General features: G+C 34.5%; 2 protein-coding genes across 2 annotated transcripts; both read left to right on the top strand.

Annotated features, from left to right (window-relative positions):
• The first annotated feature begins 2,537 nt into the window (after positions 1-2,537).
• On the top strand, positions 2,538-15,189 carry LOC110113429 (superoxide dismutase [Cu-Zn] 4A). The gene is made up of 8 exons (XM_020846018.2): positions 2,538-2,694; positions 3,385-3,473; positions 3,577-3,678; positions 3,791-3,886; positions 4,161-4,192; positions 4,297-4,372; positions 14,592-14,645; positions 14,906-15,189. The coding sequence occupies exons 2-8, from the start codon at positions 3,398-3,400 to the stop codon at positions 14,926-14,928; spliced, it is 459 nt and encodes a 152-aa protein (XP_020701677.1). The 5' UTR covers positions 2,538-2,694; positions 3,385-3,397; the 3' UTR covers positions 14,929-15,189.
• Positions 15,190-16,900: 1,711 nt separating this feature from the next.
• LOC110113426 lies at positions 16,901-22,732 on the top strand. The gene is given in 2 exon segments (XM_020846014.1): positions 16,901-17,191; positions 22,463-22,732. Coding segments are annotated over 2 exon segments (561 nt in total).
• The last annotated feature ends 2,865 nt before the right edge of the window (positions 22,733-25,597 follow it).

The following is a 25,597-nucleotide window of genomic DNA, read 5'->3' as shown; positions in this document are numbered from 1 at the left end:
CCGACATTTTCATTAAATGGATTATGGGGTGCATTTATGATGTTCACTTCTCCATTTGCCTTAATGGTTATTTGAAAGGTTTTTTCAGGTCTTCTTCTGGACTCCGTCAAGGTTGTCCTTTGTCACCTTTGCTCTTTTGTATTGCTATGGATGGATTGTCTCATTGTATCCTCAATCATCAGCAACCTTCTTTCTTGGGTCTTAAGCATAAATTTTTTTGTCTCACTCATCTCATGTATGCTGATGATCTTTTGGTTTTTGGTGAAGCTTCGATGGTTAATCTCGACCGCCTCAAATACATTCTCCATCTCTTCTCCCTAGCCTTTGGTTTGCATATCAATATGTTAAAAAGCTCTATTATTTTCTCAAAGAAGCTTCATAATGCTGATCAGCTTGCTTCCTTTCTTGGGATTTCTAATTTGGAGGATTCCCTCACCTACCTGGGTCTTACTATCACTTCCCGAAGACTTAAATTTTCTCACTTCCAACCCCTTCTTAGCAGAATCTCAGCTCTACTTGAGGGTTGGAAAGTCAAATTTCTCTCTTTTGCAGGTAGAGTGCAGTTTCTTAAATTCACTATTGTCAACACTATTGCCTACTGGATTAGGGGTGCCATTATACCTAAAAAGTGCCAAAAGATTATTTCCAAGATGTGTGCTAAGTTTCTCTTTTTTGTCAATATCTCTGATAAAAAGATGCATGTTATCTCTTGGAAAACTGTCTCTACTCCTAAAATTAAAGGTAGACCGGGTATTCCATCCTTTGATGCACTTTATCATGGTGTTGCATGCTCCTTCATTTGGCGTTTGTTCAATGCTAATTCTGTGATGAGTTTATGTTTTTTTGAAAAGTATGAATCGCCTTGGAAGCTTCCTACTCCATCGGCTACCAAATTTTGGAAGTTTATTTGCGTCAAGGTTCAGCTCATTAAGGAGGACATTTCCTTAACTGTTTCACCTATTTGTAATTTTTCCCTCCTTTGGGATCCTTGATTCAATGGTGATTCTTTAAGCAAAAGCTTTTTCTGCTACTCTTGGCTGGTTTAAGGGTTAAAGATATAATTTTGAATGGAACTTGGTATATCCCTATGTCTTGGCCTTCGGATATTATTTCTATCATTCTTAACATTGGTATTGAGGAGTCCAATGAAGCCTTGGTTTGGAACAGTTCCTATAAATTTGTTTTTAAACTTTTTATTACTCATTATTATGCTGATTTGGATAATGTGGATTGGTGCAAATATATTTGGCATAAAAGGCATGCTATCTGGTTTGGGTGTTATGCGTGGATGGCTATTCTTGGGAAGCTCAAATGTGCTGACATTCTTATTTTTAGGGGGATTCAGGCTAACCCTTCTTGTAGTTTTTGTTCGGGGCATAATGAAACTCATTCCCATCTGTTTTTCGCTTGTGATTTCTCCTTTTTGGTCTTATCTATGATGCTGTATGATATTAAATTCTTTTATTTAAGACCTAACCTTTTTCAAGTTTATGAATACTTTTGGAGCAAACCTCACTTTTCTGCCTTAGAAAAAAATTTCCGCTCTCTAGCCATTTCGGCTACAGTTTACTTCCTCTGGTGTGAACGTAATCAAAGGAGATTTGCTAATGTTTGGAGAAATCCTGATAATGTTAAGAGGTTATTTGCAATGCTGTTAAGAAAAAAAATTGACAATTAGAAGTTTAAAGAGAAACTGGAGGGATTATTCGGTCGTATTCTAGGCTAGTTCGACTTGGGTCTTACCCCAGGTGTATTTTCCTCTTATGCTGTTCATGTGTTCATGTGGATCCTCTTTATGTGCAAGTATTACGGGTGGTTGAGAAGTTCTCGGAGGAGTTTTTTGTTTATGGAATTCGATATGCTGAGGAACTGCTTTTGGACTGATCATTTTCAGGTTTATTTTGGCTGGCTGATGATGTCCCAGAAATTTTTCTTGAAGTTTTGGGAGAATTGGACGATGATGAGCCAAGGCTACACCCTTCTCCCTTTTGGATGGTCTCTTGGCAACCGGGGAGATTCTATGCTGATGACTTCTTACGTTATTACCGAATTCTGGGACACTGTGAGGGTCCTTGGTTTTTCCTTCGACCTTGTGGCAACCAGTGCACCATCGTAGCTACAACGAGAAATTTTGTCATCTGGATCTTGCCTTTTTCCAGTCATGATGGCTTGAGTGTAGTCCTTAATTTTCTGAGTCCCTTGTTTCTCCATTTTTTATACTTCCTTTTTGGTTTTGGGGGTATAGCAATGTTACTTGTAATTTCATAGTTTCTTTTTTCTGAGATGTATTCCCTTTTTTTAATGAAATATATGGGCTTTGCCCCAAATTTTCCCAAAAAAAAAAAAAAGTATATATTTGATTTTTAAATTTTGGCAATAAATTCCAACATATTTACCAACTAACCCGCTATATTTTGTAGAAGTTCGGCTGACTTCGCCGTTAGCAGACAAGCGTCACAAACCTGCTACCCATCGAAGACTCTAGACTCCTCGCATTAACCATATGGAGTGATTATTCGCCTACTCTTACACGCGGTGACCGAATCAGATCGACGGATAATTGATCTTTGCCGAGCCCTATAAGGCCAAGCCGCGCCGATTCCGCAGCAGAAGCAGAAGCAGAAGCAGAAGCAGAACCGAGTGGTTGGTAGCTGCGTGCTTGCCTACTCTCCAATCGCGAAGGGGTCACCTGAGGTAAACCCTAGATCGTTCTTCAATTGATCCATCTTTCGATAGGCTCTGGATTTGTTTTTCTCTTGTCGTAGATAACTTTTTCGCATCTGTCGAATGTCCTTTCTGGAGATCGGTCGATGTTTCTTGATCTGTATTTTGTAGGTTGATTCTTAAGGTATATTCATGATCTGGGAATGTTCTGTCCCATGCAAATTTAGGGAATACGCATGCATATAATGATCTAATAACTTATGGCATGCGAAGCTTTTTCATGCTGATCATCATCATTAGTTTTATACATTCGGCTTTATGTATTATCATTTTACATTTGTTGTGTCAAAATTCGTCATGTAATAGTACTTATTGACACTAATTGTATCTGTCTTTTTTATTAGTTCATTTTTTTTACCATTTGATGAATTTGTCTATCCCGTTGAATCTACTTCAGATAAACATATATTTAATAAATGTTATTCTCTTGGCCTCTCTAATATGATTATTATTTTTTAGTACATCCTTTCTAATTCACCACAGGTCAATGTTAGCATTCTGATATTCGTAAGTTTTTGTTCAAATCATTTATGAACAAAGAATATCTTCACTTCATTTTCTTGGTATCGTTTTGGACATTGGATTTAATCTATTTTTTGCCATGTTTTTTTTCATGTTATTCTTTCTAAACCATTCTCTTATCCATTACTGGGTACATAGATCACAGAAAACAATGGTGAAGGCTATAGCTGTTCTTAGTGGTTCGGAAGAAGTGAAGGGCACAATCTTTTTTGCGCAGGAAGGAGATGGTAAATTTAGAAGCCATAAAAAATTTATCTATAGGACTTAAATTCTTATTTGCAGTTACAGTTAGAAGTTTAATGATATTTTGAACTTTTTTGTCTGATTCAGGTCCAACTAAAGTTACTGGAGTCATCTCTGGTCTTAAGCCTGGGCTTCATGGCTTCCATGTTCATGGCTTTGGTGACACTACAAACGGCTGCTTGTCCACTGGTGCTGTGCTGCATATCTGGGTTTATTATGTTTCTATCATGATTTATCTTGGCAAAGCTCTTTATTAAGTTTTTTATTATAATTGTCATTAGTCTTTTCCATGATAATGCAGGTGCTCATTTTAATCCTGATGGAAAAGAACACGGAGCTCCTGAAGATGAGAACCGTCATGCTGGTGATCTTGGAAACGTGAAAGCTGGAGAGGATGGTATTGTTTCTATCATAGTTTTTATATTTTATTAAACCATACGCTATTTTTTAAGTTATACTTTGAGGCGAGGTCTGTTTTTTTTTTCAAACATTCTTTTTCAAATATTTCAATATGAGGTTGATATTATCTTCCATGCAATTTAAGTAGTATTTTGGTTTATAGATTATATATATATGTAAGAATTTATTTTAGGTGTGATCTTTTCAAACTATGAATTATCATGCATACAAGCATTCATTCATATGAGATTGATCTTCTTTTTCTGATTCAGGGACTGCAACAGTTGAAGTTTCGGATTTACAGGTATACTCTTGTCTCTGTGTTTTTTGTTTTATGAGGTTTATAACGTTGCACCACCCTCCATCCGATTTTTGCTCTTTGAATTGTTATGGTATTTTATGTTACAGATTCCTCTCACTGGCCCAAACTCCATCATTGGAAGGGCTGTTGTTGTCCATGCTGATCCTGATGACCTTGGAAAAGGTACAGTTTTTTCTTTTGATATTTTGATTATTGTATGTTTTAATTATGTCGATACTAAGAAAGAAAGCATGTGTAGTGCCTAAAAATTCAAGATTTATTTTTGAGTTTTTTTTTTTTTTAAACCATGTTGGACTGTATCCTTCAGTAGGTTGGACATTCTGGTTTAAGCCAAATATGTTTGGAGGGACAGCATACCAATGTTCTTGTCTAGGAACATAGAAACCTTTAGGAGTGTATTGGCTGAATTGTTAGAATATAGGTCTAATTGAATTGAATCCAATTAAGGATGAAGAAAGCTGTTTCAGTTACCTTGGGATAAGTCAATGACGGCTGCTTTTGATGATGAATTTAGGTTTTTTCTCTTTAGAATTTATAACATTTATTGCATTAGGATCTCAGCTTGTTGTGTTTAGTACGAATGAATCTGAAAGTGGTGACTCAAAGTTGTTTTATAGTTATTATTTGGTTTTTGTCTAGAAAACATCATTAGCCTGCCTATTCATGTGTTGTTTTGAAAGCACTTACAACGTAACGGTATTTTCTGGTAATGTCATCACAATTGCGTCTAGTGGTTTTTTATGAGTTGGTTGTTCATAAGTTGTTTTGAACGGACTAAAAGTGTAACAGTATATTGTGGTAATGTCATTATGACCTTGTTTGGTTGTTTTTCATGAGTTGTTTAGAAAGGACAAACAGTGTTAATGCAACAATATATTGTGATAATGTCATTGTAATCACGTTTAGTGGTTTGCTTTCTGTCTTTAACTTGAAACTTAATATTTCCTAGCAAGTTAGTTTACTTGCATTGCTGCATAACTGTAAGCGTTTCATTTTCTGGAGTTGATGTTCCGATTCCTCGAGTAATTCATGCTTGCATGGCTTATGGCTATGCAGTTGTACATTGCAACTTCCTTGTAATACTAGAGCAGTTGATAATAATTCTATGTGGGATATAGCTGTACATTTAAACCATAAAGATGTACATGGTAAAGTATTTCTCGCAATATGGGAGTGAAGAAGATATCATATAAATGAAGAATCACCTAGAGAACTAAAGAAATATAGTGTTAGTGATGCAGAACTACTTAGATGAGATGGTTATGTAATCATTTAGACATTGCACAACTCTTGATTAGAATAATATGAGAATGAAATTGCTAGCAGTTCTAAAATGAAGATTCAAAACAAGTAAGGAGATATTTTGCTTAGGCTAAATCACATGCTCTGAGTTTTGAAATTTTCAAGATAAATAAGAAAAATAAAACAACACAAAATAGTAGTCTTCAAGTTAATCCCTAATCTAACAACGAGATTTAGGATGCATTGAAAGTGCGCTCAATTCCTACGATTATTAAGCTTAAGCAAGAGCTGTGGAGGAGCCCATCGTGACTGCAATCAAACCAATGAGAATTTAGACTAAAAGAAATAAGACATTCGGGAGAGAAGAAACCTTCGTCAAGGGTTAGTGGAGATCCTCCACTCAATGCCTTCAAAATGTTCGTCGATAGCCTCTACCAAGTATATCAATGTGCGCTCCAAATAATCCTCTACGGTGAAATCAACTCTCGGGTTCACGTCGAAGAGCGTAGATTGTAGGATATCTACGTAGCCGTCTTTATCCCAAGTTATGCCCTAGTCAGTTTCCGGATCCGCCATTCATAGGTGATCGGAGTATAATCTCCTTAGCCCTTGATACACCTTTTGAATGGTGGCAAAGAGAAAGAAGATTCTCTTGCAAGTGGAGAGAGGTTAAGTCACAAGCCTCCTTTCAAAATTCTAGGAAGGATTTCAAAATTTGAAACCAAAATCTGAGAAGAATCTCAGGTTTCTATGCTTGGGAGTAAGGAGAATTAGAAGGAGAGCTTTAGACTTTAGTCCAGCAATGCATGGCCGTGAGAGAGAGGGGATTGGATTTGTAATTGTTTTGAACAAGGGGAAAGAAAGATGGGAGGATGGAGGCAAGGAAAAAGAAAAGGACGTTAATCTGTTTCCAAAATGAGAGAGCCCCTTTTGGAAAACAATTTGATTAACAGGTTCAGCAGGAATCGGCTATGGAGAGGTGGCTGTGACTTGGAAATATTTCCAAGAAGAGTTGGGGAGGGAGGTTGGAAATAAATCAAAATAAGCCCTGATAGGGGCCGAAGGCAGGAGGTAATATTGGAGCATTTAATGAGAGTATTAAAGGCTTCTTAATCTGGTTTAATGATTTAGGAAAGTAAATAATTCTACCCAATTTAAATTTCAAATTCAAATGAGTTTAAATTATGAACTTTCCTAAAATAAATTTGGCATTTTAGGCAAGATTTTAAATTTCAAATAGATAATTTTGAATTCAAAATCTGTCCACAAAATACTCAATCCCAATTAGGCAATGGAGGTGAAAGGGGAAGAGGGAGTGGGGCGGTCGGCGGTGGGAAGGTTGGAGCCGGCGGGATGGGGGATTCGGGTTGGGTGCTCGGCCGTGAGGGTAGGGAGAAAAAGGATGGAGTTTCAAACGAGGAGGAAATCCGGTGGCTAAGTGGTTGTAAAAGAAAGACAAAGAAAGAAGAAACAAAAGGGAGAGAAGAAAACGAGATAAACAAAAGAAGCCACGAACCCGACTTATCTAGGTTGGTGGGTATTGCACGAATCCTCTTCCTCTCCTAGGAAGCTCTCTCCATTAGAACTCTCAAGCTCTCAATGCTCATGCAAGAAGAAATTTTTTTTTAAGCAATCATTCATTCATCAACTCAAAATAGAACAAGGTGGGGCTTTAAATAGCCTCATACAAATGACTCAAAACAAAAGACACAAATGCCCTTTGGGCTTACATACGACAACTCCCATAAGAGGGGTACAACGGAAAATAATAAAACCACATAAGCAAATAACAAAATACATGAAAATAAAATACATCAATGACTCAAAAAATATAAAGACACAATCGTAGATCGGCGGTCACGTCTCTAATAAACTTTTCATGATGATCTGATGTCCCCATCAGTTAGTATTGGTGTACTCTACCATGTTAATTCACTTTCATTGCAGCATTTCTGTAAATGTTTCCTTTTCTGCAGTTGATATTTCTGATTCCTTGCATGATTCAGGTTTGAATGGCCATGTTGTTGCACATTGTAACTAACTGACAATACTATAAGGGCGTATAAAATTGATCTATAGGATATAGCTATAAATTTAGGTTTTCTTTGTTTGCAAGTATTTAAAATTCAGGGTATTTTAGATACAATGTTTTTATAATACTCAGAAGTTATTTGGTTTATTGTCAAATGAATTTAAGAGATCATTTTGATATGTTTGATTGGAAGTGATGAATCTAATATATTAAAAAAATAAAATAAAATTGATGTATAGTTACGACACGGCAATGGGGTGTCAGAAGATGATGAGGCTAGGTTTAGCGAGGTCGGAGAGGGACAAACATCTCAATGTTGTTTGTGGTGTTGCCCTATGTTGTGAAGAAGCGTGAGATAATAACAAGGTCTAGCGGTATCATGCTGTTTTACGTGGATGTGCGAGATGTATCAAAGTATCACGGTGGATGTGAAGAGGGATGGAGGTTGACGATGTCCATAGTAGCTGCAAAGATTGAGGTGGGCATGGTCTTTGCATTTGCTTTTCTCACTGTGTTGCAAGGTCTCATTAGTGAAGAGGTGGTTGTGTGATGAAGCAAATTATTAGAAATTCCCCCCAATTTGGGTGAATTCCGAATGGAGGGAAAATGAACTAAGCAAGGAATTACAAATCCCTAAAAAAGAATGGAGGGAAAATGAACTAAGCAAGGAATTACAAATCCCTAAAAAAGAATGGAGGGAAAATGAACTAAGCAAGGAATTACAAATCCCTAAAAAAGAATGGAGGGAAAATGAACTAAGCAAGGAATTACAAATCCCTAAAAAAGAATGGAGGGAAAATGAACTAAGCAAGGAATTACAAATCCCTAAAAAAGTATTCTAAAATTTTTTCTTTCAACCAAAACATCTAGAATTTCAAAACTCTTGCATTTAGTTTACTCTATACTCCTAATACTTGCAACCAAACAGGCCATTAATACATGAAGAAGCTATCCTAAATGATTTGCATCAAGATCGAAGTGAAGAATGTAACATCTTGATGAAAAACTACATTGGTAACAAAATAAGAAATTTAATGCTAGCATTGATGTTTATAAAATTAGTAAATCAAAATTTATAAAATAATAAATGTACTTATAAATCCACTTGACATTTTTATTGAGCTACTAAATGTGGCATTCTAGAATTTGTTTGAAAAAGAAATTGTCTGCCTAGGAATCAAAGTGACATGATATGCACATTTAGTAACATTTGTTAGGTAGGATAATTTAGAATGTCTTAAGAGCTAGAGTTTCTAATGCAACTAAATGATGTAATGAATGCCAATTTATCGTTAAAGAGTGGAAATTCGCAGTATAAAGATTGTCAGTTAGATAATTAACTTGCCAAATTTTGATCCAATTTAGGAACAAACAAAATTTTGCATAATTTATAGTTAAATGGTTTCATAATTAAAAATTTCTCCAAGATTAGAGAGGCTTTAAAGAAAATAAAGTGTGGAAAAGTTGTTGTCCGTGATGATATTCCAATAGGGGTGTGGAAATATTTAGGAGATGAAGGAATTTCTTGGCTTACTAATCTTTTTTATATTATTTTGAAGACTAAAATGATGTCAGATGAGTGGAGAATGAGTCTGTTGATTCCTATTTTTAAGAATGAAGATTATGCACAAGATTATGCGAATTATAGATGAATTAAGTTAATGTGTCATACTTTAAAATTATGAGAGAATTATGGAGCATAGGTTATGATGTGATATTAATGATTCTCAAAATCAATTTGGATTCATGCTGGATAGGTCTACAGTCTACTATGGAAGCTATACATTTATTGAGAGGTTTGATGGAGAAGTATAGAGAGAATAAGGAGGATCTACATATGATATTTATTAATTTAGAAAAAAGTTCCAAGAAAAGTGCTATGGAGAGTTCTAGAAAAGAAAGATATTAATAATGCTTATATTCAAGTCATTAAGGACATGTATGCAGGAGCTGTTACTTGTGTTCAAACACAAAGTGGTTTGACCAAGTATTTTCTTATTTCTGTTGGATTACATCAAGGATCAGCCTTAAGCCCATATCTTTTTGCTTTAGTCATGGATGTTCTCACTAGACATTTGCAACATGTTGTACTATGGTATATGTTTTTTGTTGATAAGATTAGAGAGGGAGTTTAAGGTAAACTTGAATTATGGAGGTCAACCTTATTTTCTAGAGATTTTGGTTTGAGTAGATCTAAAATCGAAGATATGAAATATAATTTTATTAGTAATAGATTTAGTGGGGTTGCCAGGTACCAAGTCCTGAATGAGAAAAGTGGAGGGTTGCTTTAGATAGTCGACAGCCAGCGTAAAACTTGTCGAATAATAATGACATGAATCATTTAATAAATTGTGTTAATGCTAGGGCATCCCATGGAAGCGACGCGCTGTATGGCCTGAATACAGTAACAAGTGTGCAAGGGCCGCTGCATCGGCGTCCGGGTGCAGTGTTAAATAGGCAAGCCACATCAAGGACGGATGTAGGTAAATAAGCTAGTCCATGAAACTAAAATTAAGATAGGAATTTGGAACATAGGTTCCCTTACAGAAAAATTAATAGAATTAATATATATTATGATTCATAGGAAGATAAATATTTTATGCATTCATGAAACTAAATGGGTTGGAGAGAATGCTAAGAAAATTGATATTTTAGGATTTAAATTTTAGTATTCGTGTAGGAGTCGTACTAGAAATGGTGTAGGTATTATTATAGATAAGAGTTTGAAGGATAATGTTATAAAAATTAATAGGATTGGAGATAGAATTATAACTTTAAAGATTATTGTTGATGATAAGATTGTTAATATTATAAGTGCTTATACTCCTCAAGTATGTTTGAATATGAGTTCTAAATTAAATTTTTGGAATGACTTAGAAGAGTTATTACAAAAGATACCTCTTGAAAAAGAGTTTTTATTGGAGGAGATTTAAATGAACATGTTGGTATAGAGGTAGATGATTTTAAAAGCATACATGTTGGCCATGATTTTGGAACGACAAATGAAGGTTGTAATACCATATTAGATTTTTGTTTAGCTTATGATTTTCAATTGCTAATACCTTATTTAAGAAAAAGAATGAGCATCTCATCACTTATAAAAATGGATATAGTACAACCAAGATTGACTATTTTCTTATAAGAAAATTAGATCGTTTAGATTGCAAAGATTGTAAAGTTATTCCGAGTGAAAATTTATGTATCAAACATCGTTTATTAGTTTTGAACTTTAAGATAAAGGGACATAAAATAAAAATAAAGTAAAACGATATTTTAGGATTAGATGGAGTCATTTAAAGAATATTAACAAAAAATATTTTTGAGTGGAAGATTTTAGATATTAAGATTTTATCTGTGCATGAGGATGCTAATGTTATGTGGGAAAAAATGGATAGTGATATTAAGAATATTGCAAAAGATGTGCTTGGAGTATCAAAGGGAAAAACTCTTAATAGTAAAAATAGTTGGTGGTGGAATCCAAATGTGCAAGAAAAGATTAAAAATAAGAATATTTGTTATAAAAATTGGTTTAATTTTTAAAATTATGATAATTGGGAAATATATAAAAAGGCTCGTAAGGAATCTAAGAAAGAAATTTATGATGCAAAGACTTTAGCTTTTAGTGATTTATATAATAGATTATATATTAAGGAGAGAGAAAGATATATGTATAAGTTAGCCAAACAAAAAGCAAAAAGATAGGAGTAGTAAGGATTTAGTTCAAGTGAAGTGTATTAAGGGTGAATATAAAAAAAATACTTTTCTTAGAAGATGATATTCAACAAAGGTGGATGAGATATTTTGCTAAACTTTTTAATGAAAATTGTGAAAATAAGATTGATTATAATGACCTTAACACCCTAAATAAAAATAAAGATTTCTGTTTTTATCGGTGTATTAGTAAAAAATCGAAGTTAGAGATGTTTAAAGAAATGAGGGTGGAAAAGTTGTTGGACCTGATGATATTCCAATAGAGGTGTATGAAATGCTAGGAGATGAAAGGGAATTTATTGTCGCTAAGCTAAACCCATTACATGTGAAATAACTCAATGGGTTGAAAGCAATTGGGACTAAAAAAAGTACGGAGATGGGCCTGTAGAGGCAAGCATGTGCAACGTCTCTGTCATAGAAGGGAAAGGACGTGAAGAGAGAACTGAAGATGTGTATACTCAAAGATTCCTGTCTAAAGCCCATGATCTTATTTTGCTTTATGGATGTCTTCACTAGACATTTGGCAAGAGGATATGGCCTTGGTGTATGCTTTTTGCTGACTGATCATTCTTCTTGTTGATAAGAACTGGAGAGGGAGTTAAGTAAACTTGAATGTATGGAGGTCAACATTAGAGACTAGGTTTCACTGAGTAGATATAACACCGAATATAATGGAGTGGTAATTTGATAACTAGTATTGACCTAGTGAGAGGAATCGTGCACTTTCGACAGCAATTAAAGAGTACACGTTTTAGATATCTTGGATCTATTGTTCAGAGTGATGGTGAAATAGATGGGGATATTATCAGCAGAATTCAAGTTGGATGGTTGAAGTGGAGGAATGCATCGGGCTTGTTGAGTGATAGAAAAGTACCCCTCAAACTTAAGGAAAAATTCTATAAGATGGTAGTGAGGTCTGCAATGCTTTATGGCGCTGAATGTTGGCCATTAAAAGAGAAGCATGATACTAAGTTAAGTGTGGCAGAAATGAGGATGCTCAGGTGGATGAGTGGCTTTACCCTTAGAGATAGGATACGAAATGAGCATATACGTGAAAAGGTTGAAGTAGCTCCAGTAGAAAATAAGATCAGAGAGAGTCGTCTTAGATGGTTTGGTCACATAAAACGACGGCCTTCCAATGACCCGATTAGGAGAGTATAGGTATTAGATTTGACTTATGTTAAGAAAGGTAGAGACAGACCTAAAAAGATTTGGTTAGAAAATATTAGGAATGACATTTCTTTATTAGATTTAAACGAGAATTTGACCTTTAATAGGACACAATGGAGAAAAAAGGATTCATGTAGCCGACCCCACATAGTGGGATAAAGGCTTGATGTTGTTGTTGTAGTAGTAGTAGTAATAGATCTAGTGGGGGATTGTGACTTTGGGCGGTCAAGTCATTAATAAGAGTACATGTTTCAGATATATTGGGTCTACTTGTCAGAGTGATAATGAAATAGATGGGGATAATATTAGTAGAATTAAAGTGGGATGGCTGAAGTGGAGGAATGCATCGAGCTTGTTGTGTGATAAAAAAGTCTCCCTCAAACTTGAGGAAAAATTCTATAAGATGGTGGTGAGACTTGTAATGCTTTATGGTGCACAATGTTGGCTATTAAAAGAGAAACGTAATATTAAGTTAAGTGCTGAAGAGATGAGGATGCTCATGTGGATGAGTTAGAGACATGATACGAAATGAGCATATGCGTAAAAAGGTTGGAGTTAGCTCCAGTGGAAGATAAGATTAGAGACAGTCGCCTTAGATGGTTTGGTCACATAAAACAACAGCCTTCTGATGACCCGATTAGGAAAGTTGATGTATTAGATTTGACTTATGTTAAGAAAGGTAGAGGTAGACCTAAAAAGACTTGATTAAAAAAATATTAGAAATGATATTTCTTTATTAGATTTAAATGAGAATTTGAGTCTTAACAGGACATAATGGAGAAAAAAAGATTCATGAGGCCGACCTCACGTAATGGGATAAATGCTTGATGTTGTTGTTGTTGCATAAATTGCTGCCAGAGTTTCCTGGTATGACTCATAAATTTGAAACTTTTATTTTTAGCATAATTCCTTTGCTCTTACATATTATTATCAACATACTTCCTTCTCCAATTATTTGGCTTACTTTTTGTTTTCAAAATTTCTTTGAAAATAATTGTTAACCAAGTCACTATAGTATCACTGTTAACTTTATAAAAATTTAATGTTAATGTTTTTTTTTTTTTTTTTCATTTGCACAAAAAAAATTTACGTATATCCATCTTTATCAAAAATAAACTCCATTGCTTTTTTTAATCAATCTATATGTTTACCAAATTAATTTTGAATTATACTCATAGCACAATTTCCTTTTTAAACTCTCCTGAATAATATTTCATTTCGTTTTCATTTTTTGTTTAATCAATCCATATGTTTACAACTTTTGCTCAACAAAAAATTACAATTTTCCCCTCATCGCCTCTCCTCTTATAAAATGCAATACCTTATTTTTTAGGCAATTATTTTCTTACTCTTAAGAGATGCAATCATAATTACTACTCTATGTTGTTTGGTTAAACCCTCTTTTAAAATCATTTCATAGTCTTTGCAAAAGTATGATTTCATTCGGTTGAAGTAAAAGATTCGATCTGTGATGTAGCAGCTCCATTTTTGTAAGTGACTATATGTTCTTATTTCTAAAGAGTGTGTTTACCTTTACAAGAACATAAGCTAATGTGAAATCATATTATTTTCTTCGTTATTTTTTCTCATATTCCATTGTGCCATGAATTCTCCTCCCATACCGCATATATATGCATACATCTGTGTGAATGGGCTCTTTCTTGTAATACAATTTAAAACTATCTTCTGTCCAATTTTAGAAACTGCATTAACCATATTCATAAATGATTTCATTGATAAGTTTTTTAATATAAATCATCCAATTATTTACGCTAGTCACCTCAATATTTTTTCTCCCAAACTATTATTCATTAATATCCCAATTACATTATTTGTTAATCTTTTCAACTTACACCAGCTTATAACTTAACTAATGTTATAGGATTTTTTTCATTTTCATTTTCTTTCTTATGAACAAATAATATTTATTCTTCTATTATTCTGTATTATTTAATTCTCTTGTCTGCCTATTTAAAGTCCTTAATGATAGTTTTAATGCTAGCCAAAGTAATGTTAGTGTGATCATTAATAAAATAAATAAAACTTAGATGAGCGGATTTAGGACGTAGATCTCAGATATCTGAATGGACCAAATCAAAATGAGCTCGACTATTAGAAGATTTAAATGTAAGAAATTAGACGTGATGGTGTTTTACTCTTCAACTGTACTACAATTGTGTATGTTCGCAAAATGGTTAAGTCCCTGTGCTGATTTCCTTATTCCAGGTGGTCACGAGCTTAGCAAGTCTACTGGAAATGCTGGCGGAAGACTGGCATGTGGTGCGTTCTCATTCCTCTACCTGCTTTTAAAACTCTTTTAAAACTATATTTTTTATTTATATTTTAACATGAAATAAAATATTTTTTATAGTTTTAAATATGTATTTTTATATTTTAATTGAAAATTGAATAAGTTTTTTTATGTGAGGATAATAAAATTTTATCAAAATACCACTAACATCAACTTATTTAGAATAAAATTAGTTTCATATTTCTTGCTGCTTCCTTATGTAAAATTGGTTTAATATTTCTTCCCTCAGGCATAATTGGACTGCAGGCTTGATTGGTCGTGTCCTGCCTTCTATTTTACTGGCTGGTAATATTGTGCTGTGTGTTAAATAATAAGAAGCCAAAGTTTTTGGACAAATGCTATTGGCCTTACCAACTGCCTAAACTATATCCACTCCTTTTCTGTTATATTTTCCTCTATGGTGAGGGCTTCTACTGTGCTGAATGTCGGCCTGAGAGAAACATTGTAGTGATTCATGTGGGAATGTATGTACGGTGTAACTCTCTCTATATACAACGCCAAAATTTTATTTTATTTTATAAATTATCATTAAACTATTTATGTGTAAGATAATATCACTATATTTTTAATAACTTGATAAAATATCAAACATAATATTGTTTTCTGGGGTTGGGATAGTTGACATGTCTAGCATTTAAGTTTTTATATTTGATATTTGAATGGTTAAATTATATTAGGAATAATATTAATGTTAGTTTACTTAAAATAAAATGTATTTTTTATGTATGTTATGATATATATTGATAAATATAAATATTTAATCTTTCAATATATGTCTACATAAGAATATCTTAATTTCTGATAAACATTTACTGTATAATTAATTTATATTTATATTTGATCTATTATCAAGGCGATTAATGTGTATTTTGCTGGGGTTACTTATTTTTATTATGTCAAATTTATCAAACAAACTCTAAAAAAGTTATAAATATGGCTCTATTTTTTAAATGAGATAGGTTTAAGAGTTAAGAGGTTTGAAGAATAATCTAAGGCTTCTACATTTGGGATAAATCTTTTATTGATTTTAAAATAATTTTCTAATAAAAAAAAATTAATTCAAGATGTTTTTTTGTTTTTTAATTTAACTAAAAACTTGTTTTAGAAATCAATAAAAAAAAACTAAATGAAGTCCACCTAAATCTCTAAAACTATGATGAAGGATAAGTTCTTTCATCTCAAAGTAAATTCTTCCTAAATAGAATGTTGAGCTCCTCTTATAACATCAGAAGAGGCATCAATAAAATGATATTGATTTAAGTCCTTCACGGCTGATGAAAGATTACAAGTTTGTTGAGAAGATTGGATTCAACTTATGAGGATTGGTCGGTATATGCTACCAATGTGTTAAAACATTAACAAACATGAAAATCATTAAGATTGAAAGATCAATTAAGTTCGACCGGGGTTGCAATATGATGTCATAAATAATATATTTAATTTTTTTAAAAATAATATCAAAATGTAATAGTAATGATGTAATAATTATCTAATGATGCATATTTATGATTAAAACATAAATAGAATTTATACACAAATAATATTATTAGTAATTTAAATTTAAATATCTATAATTTTAAATTTGGATTCATATTTAATATAAATTTAATTCACAATAAACTTATAAATTTAATTATAAATTAAGTACTAATTTATATATTATATTTTAGATGTAAGCTTGCACTTAATTTCTATAAACAAGTTCACATTTATAAATTGGATAGAATATCACCATATTAGATTCACTATATATTATAAAACAAATAAAACCACAATAATTTCCATTGTACACTATTTAAAAAATTTAAATTTTAAATATTAATTTAAAATTAAAATATATATTTAACCTAAAAAAAGTAAATATTATTCATATTTTAAATTTAATTTAAAATTTCTACTTTATATATATATATTAATATAATATGTAGTGAACATGATAACTTAAAATATAGTTTTTTAGTCTCACTCATTTGAGAACTCTCTTTTATATTGTTTATTTATATACCTTTTTAGGTATTTTATATATTAAATGGTCCAAATTAATCAGACATTTTTTTGGAAATCGGAGTCGCGGTTCACTCCGGTTTTTGTCCGGTCCAATGCTAAACCGGTTATTTATTTTATTATATTAATATAAATCTGAAGCTATTCATAACAAATTTCCAAGAGTATACCAGTCATTTAAAAAAAAAAATGAAGCTAGCCAAATTCAATCCACTTCGAGATGGGTATCATGGGATCCCTACTCCCGCCGGCGAGCTTAATGACCTCACTGCAGCCTCCTCGGATCTTCCTCTTTTCTCCTGCAATCAGAACGACGGCCATTCTCGTAGCTTCCAGTTTATCATTCTCCCAGTCTCGATATGCCCTGGTTGATCTACTCTGCTCCCTGAAACCTCACCGCCAACGCTTCCAACTCTCCGTTTCCGCCATCCCGGAAGAAGAAGGCTCAGACACCCTAATTCAAGACCTTCAAGTACCTGAAGCTTGGCTGGTCCCTTCCAAAGCCCAAGAGGTGAGTACAATTCATAATTCATAAAAAAAGAAAATTGCCTCTTTTGATTTTTAGAGATAACTTTCCTGATTGGTGATTGCAGAAGAAAGTAAAAACACACAGTAGGAATAGGATTAGCTTATTTTATTTGATCATAAACTTACTACAGCTACAGCATGTTCCTATTTGTAGAGCCATAGGTGTTGTTGTTTTAAAGGATGTCAGACACCCTTTTGAACATAGGGCGAAATAGTTTAGATGGTTGTAAACTGAGGACTGTGATGTTTATTAATATTGTATATTTTTATCAACTCCCCTTAAATGGATGGTCCTAGCTATCATCATCAATTTATTCCTTAAATAGTTGAAGAGCTTGGTCAGAAGTGTTTAGGTGAAAATGTTTGAGAGCTGGTCCTGAGACGCAATATGATGAGTTGTAACATTTTTTGAGTTGATGTGGATAAAGAGAAAATTGATCCATATGTTTGGTATGAGTACGAAATACTAGATAATTTGCAAGAGCTAGAGTTGATATTTGTTGCAAAATGAAGGTTTTAGGGATATGTGTGAATGCCAAATTCTTAATGTCTACGGCTACGATCGCTGCTTAGGGTCCATGGATGATCTTGCCACTATGGTTTATTTCTTAATGTAACAACCTGGTTGAACCTTTTAGCATAGTCTATGCTTGCTGTTGCTTGTAGCCTAGTGCAACAACAAAGACTTATATTGTGCGGTTGTGCCATCCAAATTGTATGTAATTGTAAATGTCTATTTGTTACCCAGGAGGTTTTGAGCTGGTGAAGGAGGTACTAGAGTCCAAGTTCCTTGTTCCTATAGAGCTTAAAACACTTTGAACATTGCTTTGCACCAATTCGGATCTTGGAAAACAACATAGTTGCAGGTTGGGTCACTAAATGTGATAGTGTGATGGAGACTGAGGAATTGTTTTGGTTTGAGATTTCTTGATTTGAAGTGAGTTATCATTGGATTGTTGATTGAGATAGTTATGTTCTCTTTGGGAGTGTTGGACTATGGTGAGGAGGAAGTGATAGTAAGATTAGCTTGGGGATTGGTTTATTTCATCACACGCAACAGCTATGGCAGGTTCACAATATCTAAAACCTTGTCAAGGTCTTAGTGTATGAGATCAAATAGGGTTTTAGGTTTGCATTATTCTATAAAATATATAAAAATCTAAAAAATCTAATCGTGTAACATCTTTGTAAAATTTTTGCTGAGAAATTATCACTGGAAAGAAATTTAATGCTACATAAACAAACTGAATTAATCATTTAAAATTTTGTAGGCTTGGATCACATTAGTAATATTATTGTCTCAACTTAATCATTAGGATACTTTCATAAAGTATTTTTTTCATTGTATACAAATTATATTTAGTTTTGAGAGCACGAGCATTTATTTTTTGCATAAATCTGTAGAATTGAGAGATTGTGAACATGGTTGATGTTGAGCTTTCCAATCACCTCCAATGTTTTGAAAAGCTTTGGTTAGAAAAAACTTTCAGGGTTGCCTAAGTTCGTGTAGGATTATATATTAGGGTTATACCCGCCAAGTGTAGAAGAATACATTGGTTTGCACTTACCTGAAAGGAGAGTGTGTTGGTGTATGACTTCTTCATCCTGTCAAAGAGATTTTTGTGCAAGGAAATAGGCATTGATATTAAAAATATTAACACCTTGATCTTAATTCAAGTTGCCCTTTTAAGATGAGTTTGCAACAAGCACTCAGCCTCTTTCACATGAACATGAACCTCTGCTTAGACATCTAGCAAACTTTTAGAAGTTTCGAAGCATTCCTCCTCATTAACGTAAATTCTTATTCCAATCCTCTTAGAACATTCTATTGGTTCTTTCTTAGCTTAGCTTAGCTGGAAACCTTATCTTGGCCTTTAGCATTGTTTGAATATGATTTAACCTTAGAGTAACTATAGGTTCACATGGGATATAGAAATGATAATAGGAGAAGCTGATTAATCATTCAACTCCAAATTAACTTGAGTTCAAATTAATTATCTTTAAATAGGTATAACCTTAGCTAGCCTCAGGGTAGACATCTTTTCATACTTGATCCCGATTGAATTTGTTGTATCCAAATTTATTTGTTGATAACACTCTATCTTACTAGAAAATTATTGACGATTATAGCTATAAAAATGAGGAAAGTTAGTGAGTATCGAGAATTAGCAGAAAGCTATATTATCTTTATAAATATTCTCATATGCATAAACATTAAAAATATCTTCTCGCTCTTTACTTATAAAGGTTAAGAGAGCTACAAGAAATGCTACACCTAGAAATTTTTTTTTAAAAAATGGCATATAAAGTACTGATACAGAATTACACAGATATGTGACCAAGTTATATGATGCATGCATAGATCCCTATCTATAAGTGGCTCCTCCTCTCAAGTGAGTACCTTTGACGAGTCTGTGAGGGAGTTTATGTTGGACGAGTTTTCAAAATTGGACTTGTAGGGCTAGTATTTGAAGGCAAGTCCCTACTAATGATAGGCCAAACTCTATGAATGAGAATCATGTCCCTATGGAAGAGGGGTGAGTCCTCTGAGTAAAAGTCACTGTGAGCCAGGGATGAGTTTAGTTAGTGAGGTCACAGTCATAGGCTTTCGAGGTGTGCATTTTCTGTAGCTTGAATAAGAATGTCTGTGGTAGGCAAGTGGCTATTTGTCAAAATATGTTAGAACCAAAATAAAAAAAGGTAAAATGTGATTAAAGCACATGATGATGCAGGACTAAATGTGAAATGCTATTAGTTCATTTGGATTTTACACAACTCGTGATTAGAATAATCATAGAACAAGACTACTTACAATTTAAAACAATGAATCAAAACAAATAGGGGTCACACCCACTTAGGCCAAATTACGTAACAAGAGATTTGAAGCATTCTTAATAAATTAAGAAAACAACACAATAACAGTAGTTTCAAAATAATCCCTAGTCTAACAGCAAGAATTAGTAAGCATAAAGGCACGCTCAAAAACCCTACGTTTACTAAGCTTAGCAGTAGCGGAGAGAGTCGTCCTTTGTGATTACAATCAAGCACAAGATCCAGTTAGACTAAGAAATATAATGAAAAGGAAAAAGGATAACCTCTTGTCAAGGGGTAGTGGAGATCCTCCACTCGATGCCTTCGAAGTGCTCGTCAATAGCTTCCACTAAGGTGTCCAGAACGCGCTCCAAATAGTCCTTGACGATATGATCAATCATTGGGTTCACGTCGAAGAAAGTTGATCGTAGGATATCGGTGAAACCGTCCTCGTCCCAAGTCAAGCCGTATTCAGTAGTTGGATCTGCCATTCATGGGGGCTAGGGAATAACTCTCCTTCGATCTTGCTAATGTTCTCGACTGTCGCCGAAGAGAAAGAAGTTTCTCTTGCACGTGGAAAGGAAATAATCCCCAAGTTCCCTTCCCAAAAATCTGAAAACAGTTTCAGATTTGAGCCAAAATCTGAGAGAAATTCCAGATTTCTATGTGTAGTAGGTAGGGAAATTGGAGGGAGAACTTTAGCCTCAATTCAAGTGGGGTATTAAAGATGGAGAGCAGGGGTTGGAGAGAGAGAGAGGGGGCGGGTAGGAGAGAGGGGCCTGCGGTTTGTAGAGGAGGTAGGGATTTAATTGGCTTCCCAAAAGAGAGGTCCACTTATGGGAAGAAATTAAATAGAAGGGGGAAGGGGAAATTCGGCCAAGAGAGAATTGGGGGAGATTGGAATTATTGCCTAAAGCAGGAGCTTTAGGAAATATTTCCTAATCCAAGCCGCGGGGGGGGCGGCATTGAGGAGAAGGGGAGGGATTTGAGGAGAGCAATTAATGCTACTTGATTTGGTTTTGAATATTAGGAAAGGGCTTTTAAATCCTATTTGAATTTTAAATTTAAATAAGTTTTAATTAGGAAACTTGCCAATAATAGAATTCATAAATTAGGAAATAATTCAAATTCAAATTAATTTGGATTTGAACTAAAGGAGTTTCCTAATTTAGGAGCATCTCAAATGGCAAGTGTCATCACAAGAAATAAAGGGGGAACTCAAGGGAGGGGATGGAAGGGGCCGGTCGGTGGCTAGGGGAATTGGGGCCGGTGGCCTAGGGGCTCGGGTAGGGGAAGGGGCCGAGGGTTTTGAATGGGGATGAAGGCTCGGGTGTGGAGAAAGGGGGAGAAAGGTGGCCGGTGGTGGTGGGAAGGGGAAGGGAGGAGAAAGGGAAGGAGAACCAAGAGCCACCGGTGGTGACTGTTGGGTACGACGGGTGGTCTATCCTAGGCTCCACCAAGCTCTCTATCTCTCTCTCTCAAGCTCTCTCTTAAGCATCAAGAACAAGTGTAGGAAAATTCTCATAAACATTCATTAACTTCAAAACACAAGGCATGAGGCTATAAATAGCCAAGTACACGGACTCAAGAAAAGAAAAGACAATCTTGCTCTTTGGGCTTACATACGATATTCCCCACTAAAAGGGTACAACAGGAAAAATAATAAAAACAAATACATGACACATGCAAATAGAAAAATACACGAATAACATTTTTTATTTTTTTATTTTTTTTAAATACATGAATAACATAAATACTCAGAAATATAAGGACTCGATCGTGGCCGTAGATCGGCGGCCACGCCTCTGATAAACCTTCCACGAGCTGATGTCCCCATCACATGACCTATACAACCATTGAATGGTTAAAAACTCACTTGGTTTGTTCGAAGTTGTATGCTATTTAATCTCATGGGGTATAAAGTTTTCTTGATAGGTGATTGAAAATTTATGTTCCCTTTCACCAAGACATTTACAATTTTTCAATTGAGATACATTTTCAAAAGTTCTTTTCAAACTCAAGTGGTTACAGACTTTGCTTTCCTGCTTGGTTCACAAGTTGGCACCTCACTAGATTGCTGTAAGAGCAATTGGAAGAGCTGTCGAAAATGCCCATTTTGTGCTGCAAATAGTGTAGAGAGTGCGTTGAGCTAATTTGATCTCAGCGTAGTTGGCTTTGAAAGTTTCTATGTTCGTTTTATTCTAGTTCTTGCCTTTGCTTTTCAAACATAACTCAAACCAAATCAACTACATTTCAATTTTCTTATTCTAGTTCAATTTTTTTGGTAGAACTTATCTCAGCCTACCTAAATTAGAGCATTGTCTTCCTTTACAACCATCTGAAACAATAAGTTTCTGTAATTTTTACTTCCCGTTGTCTTATATTGCCCAGTGTAACAAAGTCATTACCAATTAAAACCATGGTAGGACTTCCGAATTTACAGGAATCAGAGTGGCTTAGAATAACTCTCCATAAATGGCTGGATGATGAGTACTGCCCTGAGCCAACCAATTTTGAAATCAGCAAGATTGCTGCACAATCATACTATGAATCTCTAATATCGAAGGAGACCGATCTGGGTGAGATTCTACTCAAAATGGTGAGACAATTGGAGACTATATCATTCCAGCAAAGCTTCCATGGACCTTTCTCATCAGCAAATGCCGCAATTCATTTAATTACTTAGCGGATAGATTCTACAGTAGAGCAATAATTGAATATGCAGCTCATCAGTAATAGCACCAATATGCTAATGGATACACTGCAAATGAGAGAGAAATCAGCATTTTTGATCTATAGAAACTCTTAATTATTTTGTGGCTTGACCATTCTAATGACCACATGTGATCTCTCTGTTTCATACATGGTTACATCAACTCTGTTAGTGGTAAATTGCTGCTATTTTCTTGTTGTTTTATTGCAATTTTGATGGTAAGAACTTTGTACAACTAGTTATCCTACAATGTGATAGCTATAAGACAGTTGTGCGGTTTTTTCGACGGAAAAATTTTATAATATGCATAGTAGCTTTTAAAATATTGGTTTTCTCAATAATTTCGTAGCTAATTTTACATACAAATGCAAACCCTTACAGGCCGAAGGCATGTGATACCTTCGTGTTGCTCTCGAGGTAGCTCGCCATTATTGTATGATACTTTTCTTGTTACATGCTTGAAGATTGTAGTATTATTCTTTTGAGAAGCCAGTGTCTTTTTAGCTGTCAGGTTCTATGTCATATTCTGCCTTTCATGAAGCTAGAAACTATACTTATTCATGAGAAATTATTCTGTGCGGACTCCGAACGTAGAGGATTATCCGGATGTTGCGTATGGACTACGTATGAACTGAGTATGGACTGCATATGGACTGCGTATTTGTAAACATGCAGCAAATATTAAGCCAATTATTTGTTGTGAGTATTTAATGAGTATTTTTTTTGCATATCTACAAATACGCAGTAAATATGCAGTCCATACGCAACATCTGGACGATCTTATATGTTCGGAGTTCGCACAGAATAATTTCTCTATATTCATGGATAAGTTAAACAGAAAAATGAAATTACAATCTTAGGAAGTTGTTGACTACTTTTTGGAAGCAAAATTAGCTTTCTATGGTTTTAAACTCCATTTTACAAAGTTCAGAGTTTGGTTTTCATTGAAAAAGTAAGCCCAAAAATAACCTTGAGCTTCCTAAGTCACTTCCTCGAGGCATTTGATTGTTGGTGGATACTGAAGCTTGATTTAGAAAATGATGATATAATTTTACTCATTTTAGCCATAAAAATATTATTGATATATCATTAAAAAATTTATCTTGATCGGGCACAAATCTCGAGGAAAATTTGAGTTGGAAACTTCCTAAATTAAATTTGGGACCATCCGAACTCTGATTCAGCAAACTTATAGTCGGGCTCCTGAACTGTGCTCCTTGGTGTCTCTCTTTTGATTGGTACGGTCTGCACCCTAGGTGCCATAAAAGTGGTTGACATGCGATAAGAGCATGTTCCAATGCCTCTTTTACTACTCATATGTATTGACTTCTTATTCTCAATCATCTATGCCAACTCCATTGCCTCTCCCAGATCACAGGGTCTTGCCACCCGTACTACTGCTATCAAATACTGCCTCTGATAACCTCCCTACATATCCTGACAGAAGCTCAAATATTTCCTAATACTCCATTACAATGCCCTCCTGTGTCAAGACAAAGAATTGCTCGTAGTACTCCCCATCCTTGAATTATAATCGCTCAAACAATCATTCATATCCCCTTCTTCCTCCAATTCTAGCTTGTTTATCCTCTTCTTCACATTCCCTCCTTCCAACATACTCCCAACCCATCCCCCGGAATAGGGACCAAGTGGGGTTTTTCCTCCTAATCCTCTAAAATTTTCACCTCCGCGTGTTCCCTCGGCATATCATCCTCCTGATTTCTTCTTGCTCATGACGGAACCTTTTTAGCATGAAGCTCCAACACCCGATTCATCATTTCCTCTGTGTTCTCAAACATTCCATCTATTGTTGAAATACGTTCATTTACTGATCCCACTTCTGCTCGTAGTTGCCCTACTTCCACCTCCAACCTTTCTTCCAACACTTCAAATCTTTTTTGGTCATTATTATCGAGATCAAGGTCTTCGCGGCAAAAAACAACAACTTTGACATGGTTATGCCCTCCAAACAACAGAAATTAAGCGGATGATAAGGAAGATCGAGGCAGAAATCAACAACAAAAACCTGGATTTTGGTCCAAAAATGTGCTATGATGCCAATCTAATGTCTTGAACCACAAAAATCATTGAATAATCTAGGTGAAAAACAACAACTTTGACGTGGTTATGCTCTCTAAACATCAGAAATTAGCGGATGATAAGGAAGATCGCGACATAAATCAGCAACAAAAACCTGGATTTTGGTTCATGAATGTGCTTTGATGCCAATTTAATATGTCTTGAACCACAAAAATCTATGAACAATAGTAAATTTTAGCAAAACAATAGAATTTTCTTGCTAGGACATCAAATAGCAAGAAGTAAGATACAATTGATCCTCTTTCGAGAGGAGGATCTTCTCTTCCAAATCCTAGATGCCGGTAGGATCCCTTACAAAAGAGAACTACAACACTCAAGATAAAATTTTGTATAATAATAAAATGAACCCTGCTATGAACTTAAATAGGTTCCCTCCCTCTCTCCTAAATCACCCCCTTCCTAATATATCTCCCTTCTTTATATAAAAATAATTCAATTTGGAAAATATCTCATCAGGAAAGGATTTCCTAATTTAGCCCCCTTCATAATATATCTCCCTCCTTTATTTGAAAATAATTCAATTAGGAATGATTTTCCTAATTGATTTCCTCCTAATATAATGTATTAATTCTCTATCGGGCCCCACCCCATTAACCTCCTTTCTTTCCTTATCCAGTCCTATCGTATCAGTGTTCCTTTGTCTTCTATGTTGAGTCTCAATAAATCCTATGCACTTTGCATTACTGTGGAGGTGGTCTTACTTGCATTATAGTAAGTCAAGACATTTAACTAATCATATGACATTTTTCTTATATATATATATAT

The sequence above is a fragment of the Dendrobium catenatum genome, unplaced genomic scaffold (genome assembly GCF_001605985.2).
Source record: "Dendrobium catenatum unplaced genomic scaffold, ASM160598v2 fragScaff_scaffold_156, whole genome shotgun sequence".
In the NCBI taxonomy this organism is placed as follows: Eukaryota; Viridiplantae; Streptophyta; class Magnoliopsida; order Asparagales; family Orchidaceae; genus Dendrobium; species Dendrobium catenatum.
The sequence above is the reverse complement of the archived record's forward strand: the minus strand, read 5'-3'. Positions and strand labels throughout refer to the sequence as shown.

What these genes read in the sequence shown, in the direction of transcription:
- LOC110113429 (XM_020846018.2), top strand. Translation starts at nt 3,398, where the DNA reads ATGGTGAAGGCTATAGCTGTTCTTAGTGGTTCGGAAGAAGTGAAGGGC. An exon ending in AAACGGCTGCTTGTCCACTG is followed by an intron (nt 3,679 to 3,790) that starts GTGCTGTGCTGC and finishes ATGATAATGCAG; the next exon opens with GTGCTCATTTTAATCCTGAT. An exon ending in TTGAAGTTTCGGATTTACAG is followed by an intron (nt 4,193 to 4,296) that starts GTATACTCTTGT and finishes TTTATGTTACAG; the next exon opens with ATTCCTCTCACTGGCCCAAA.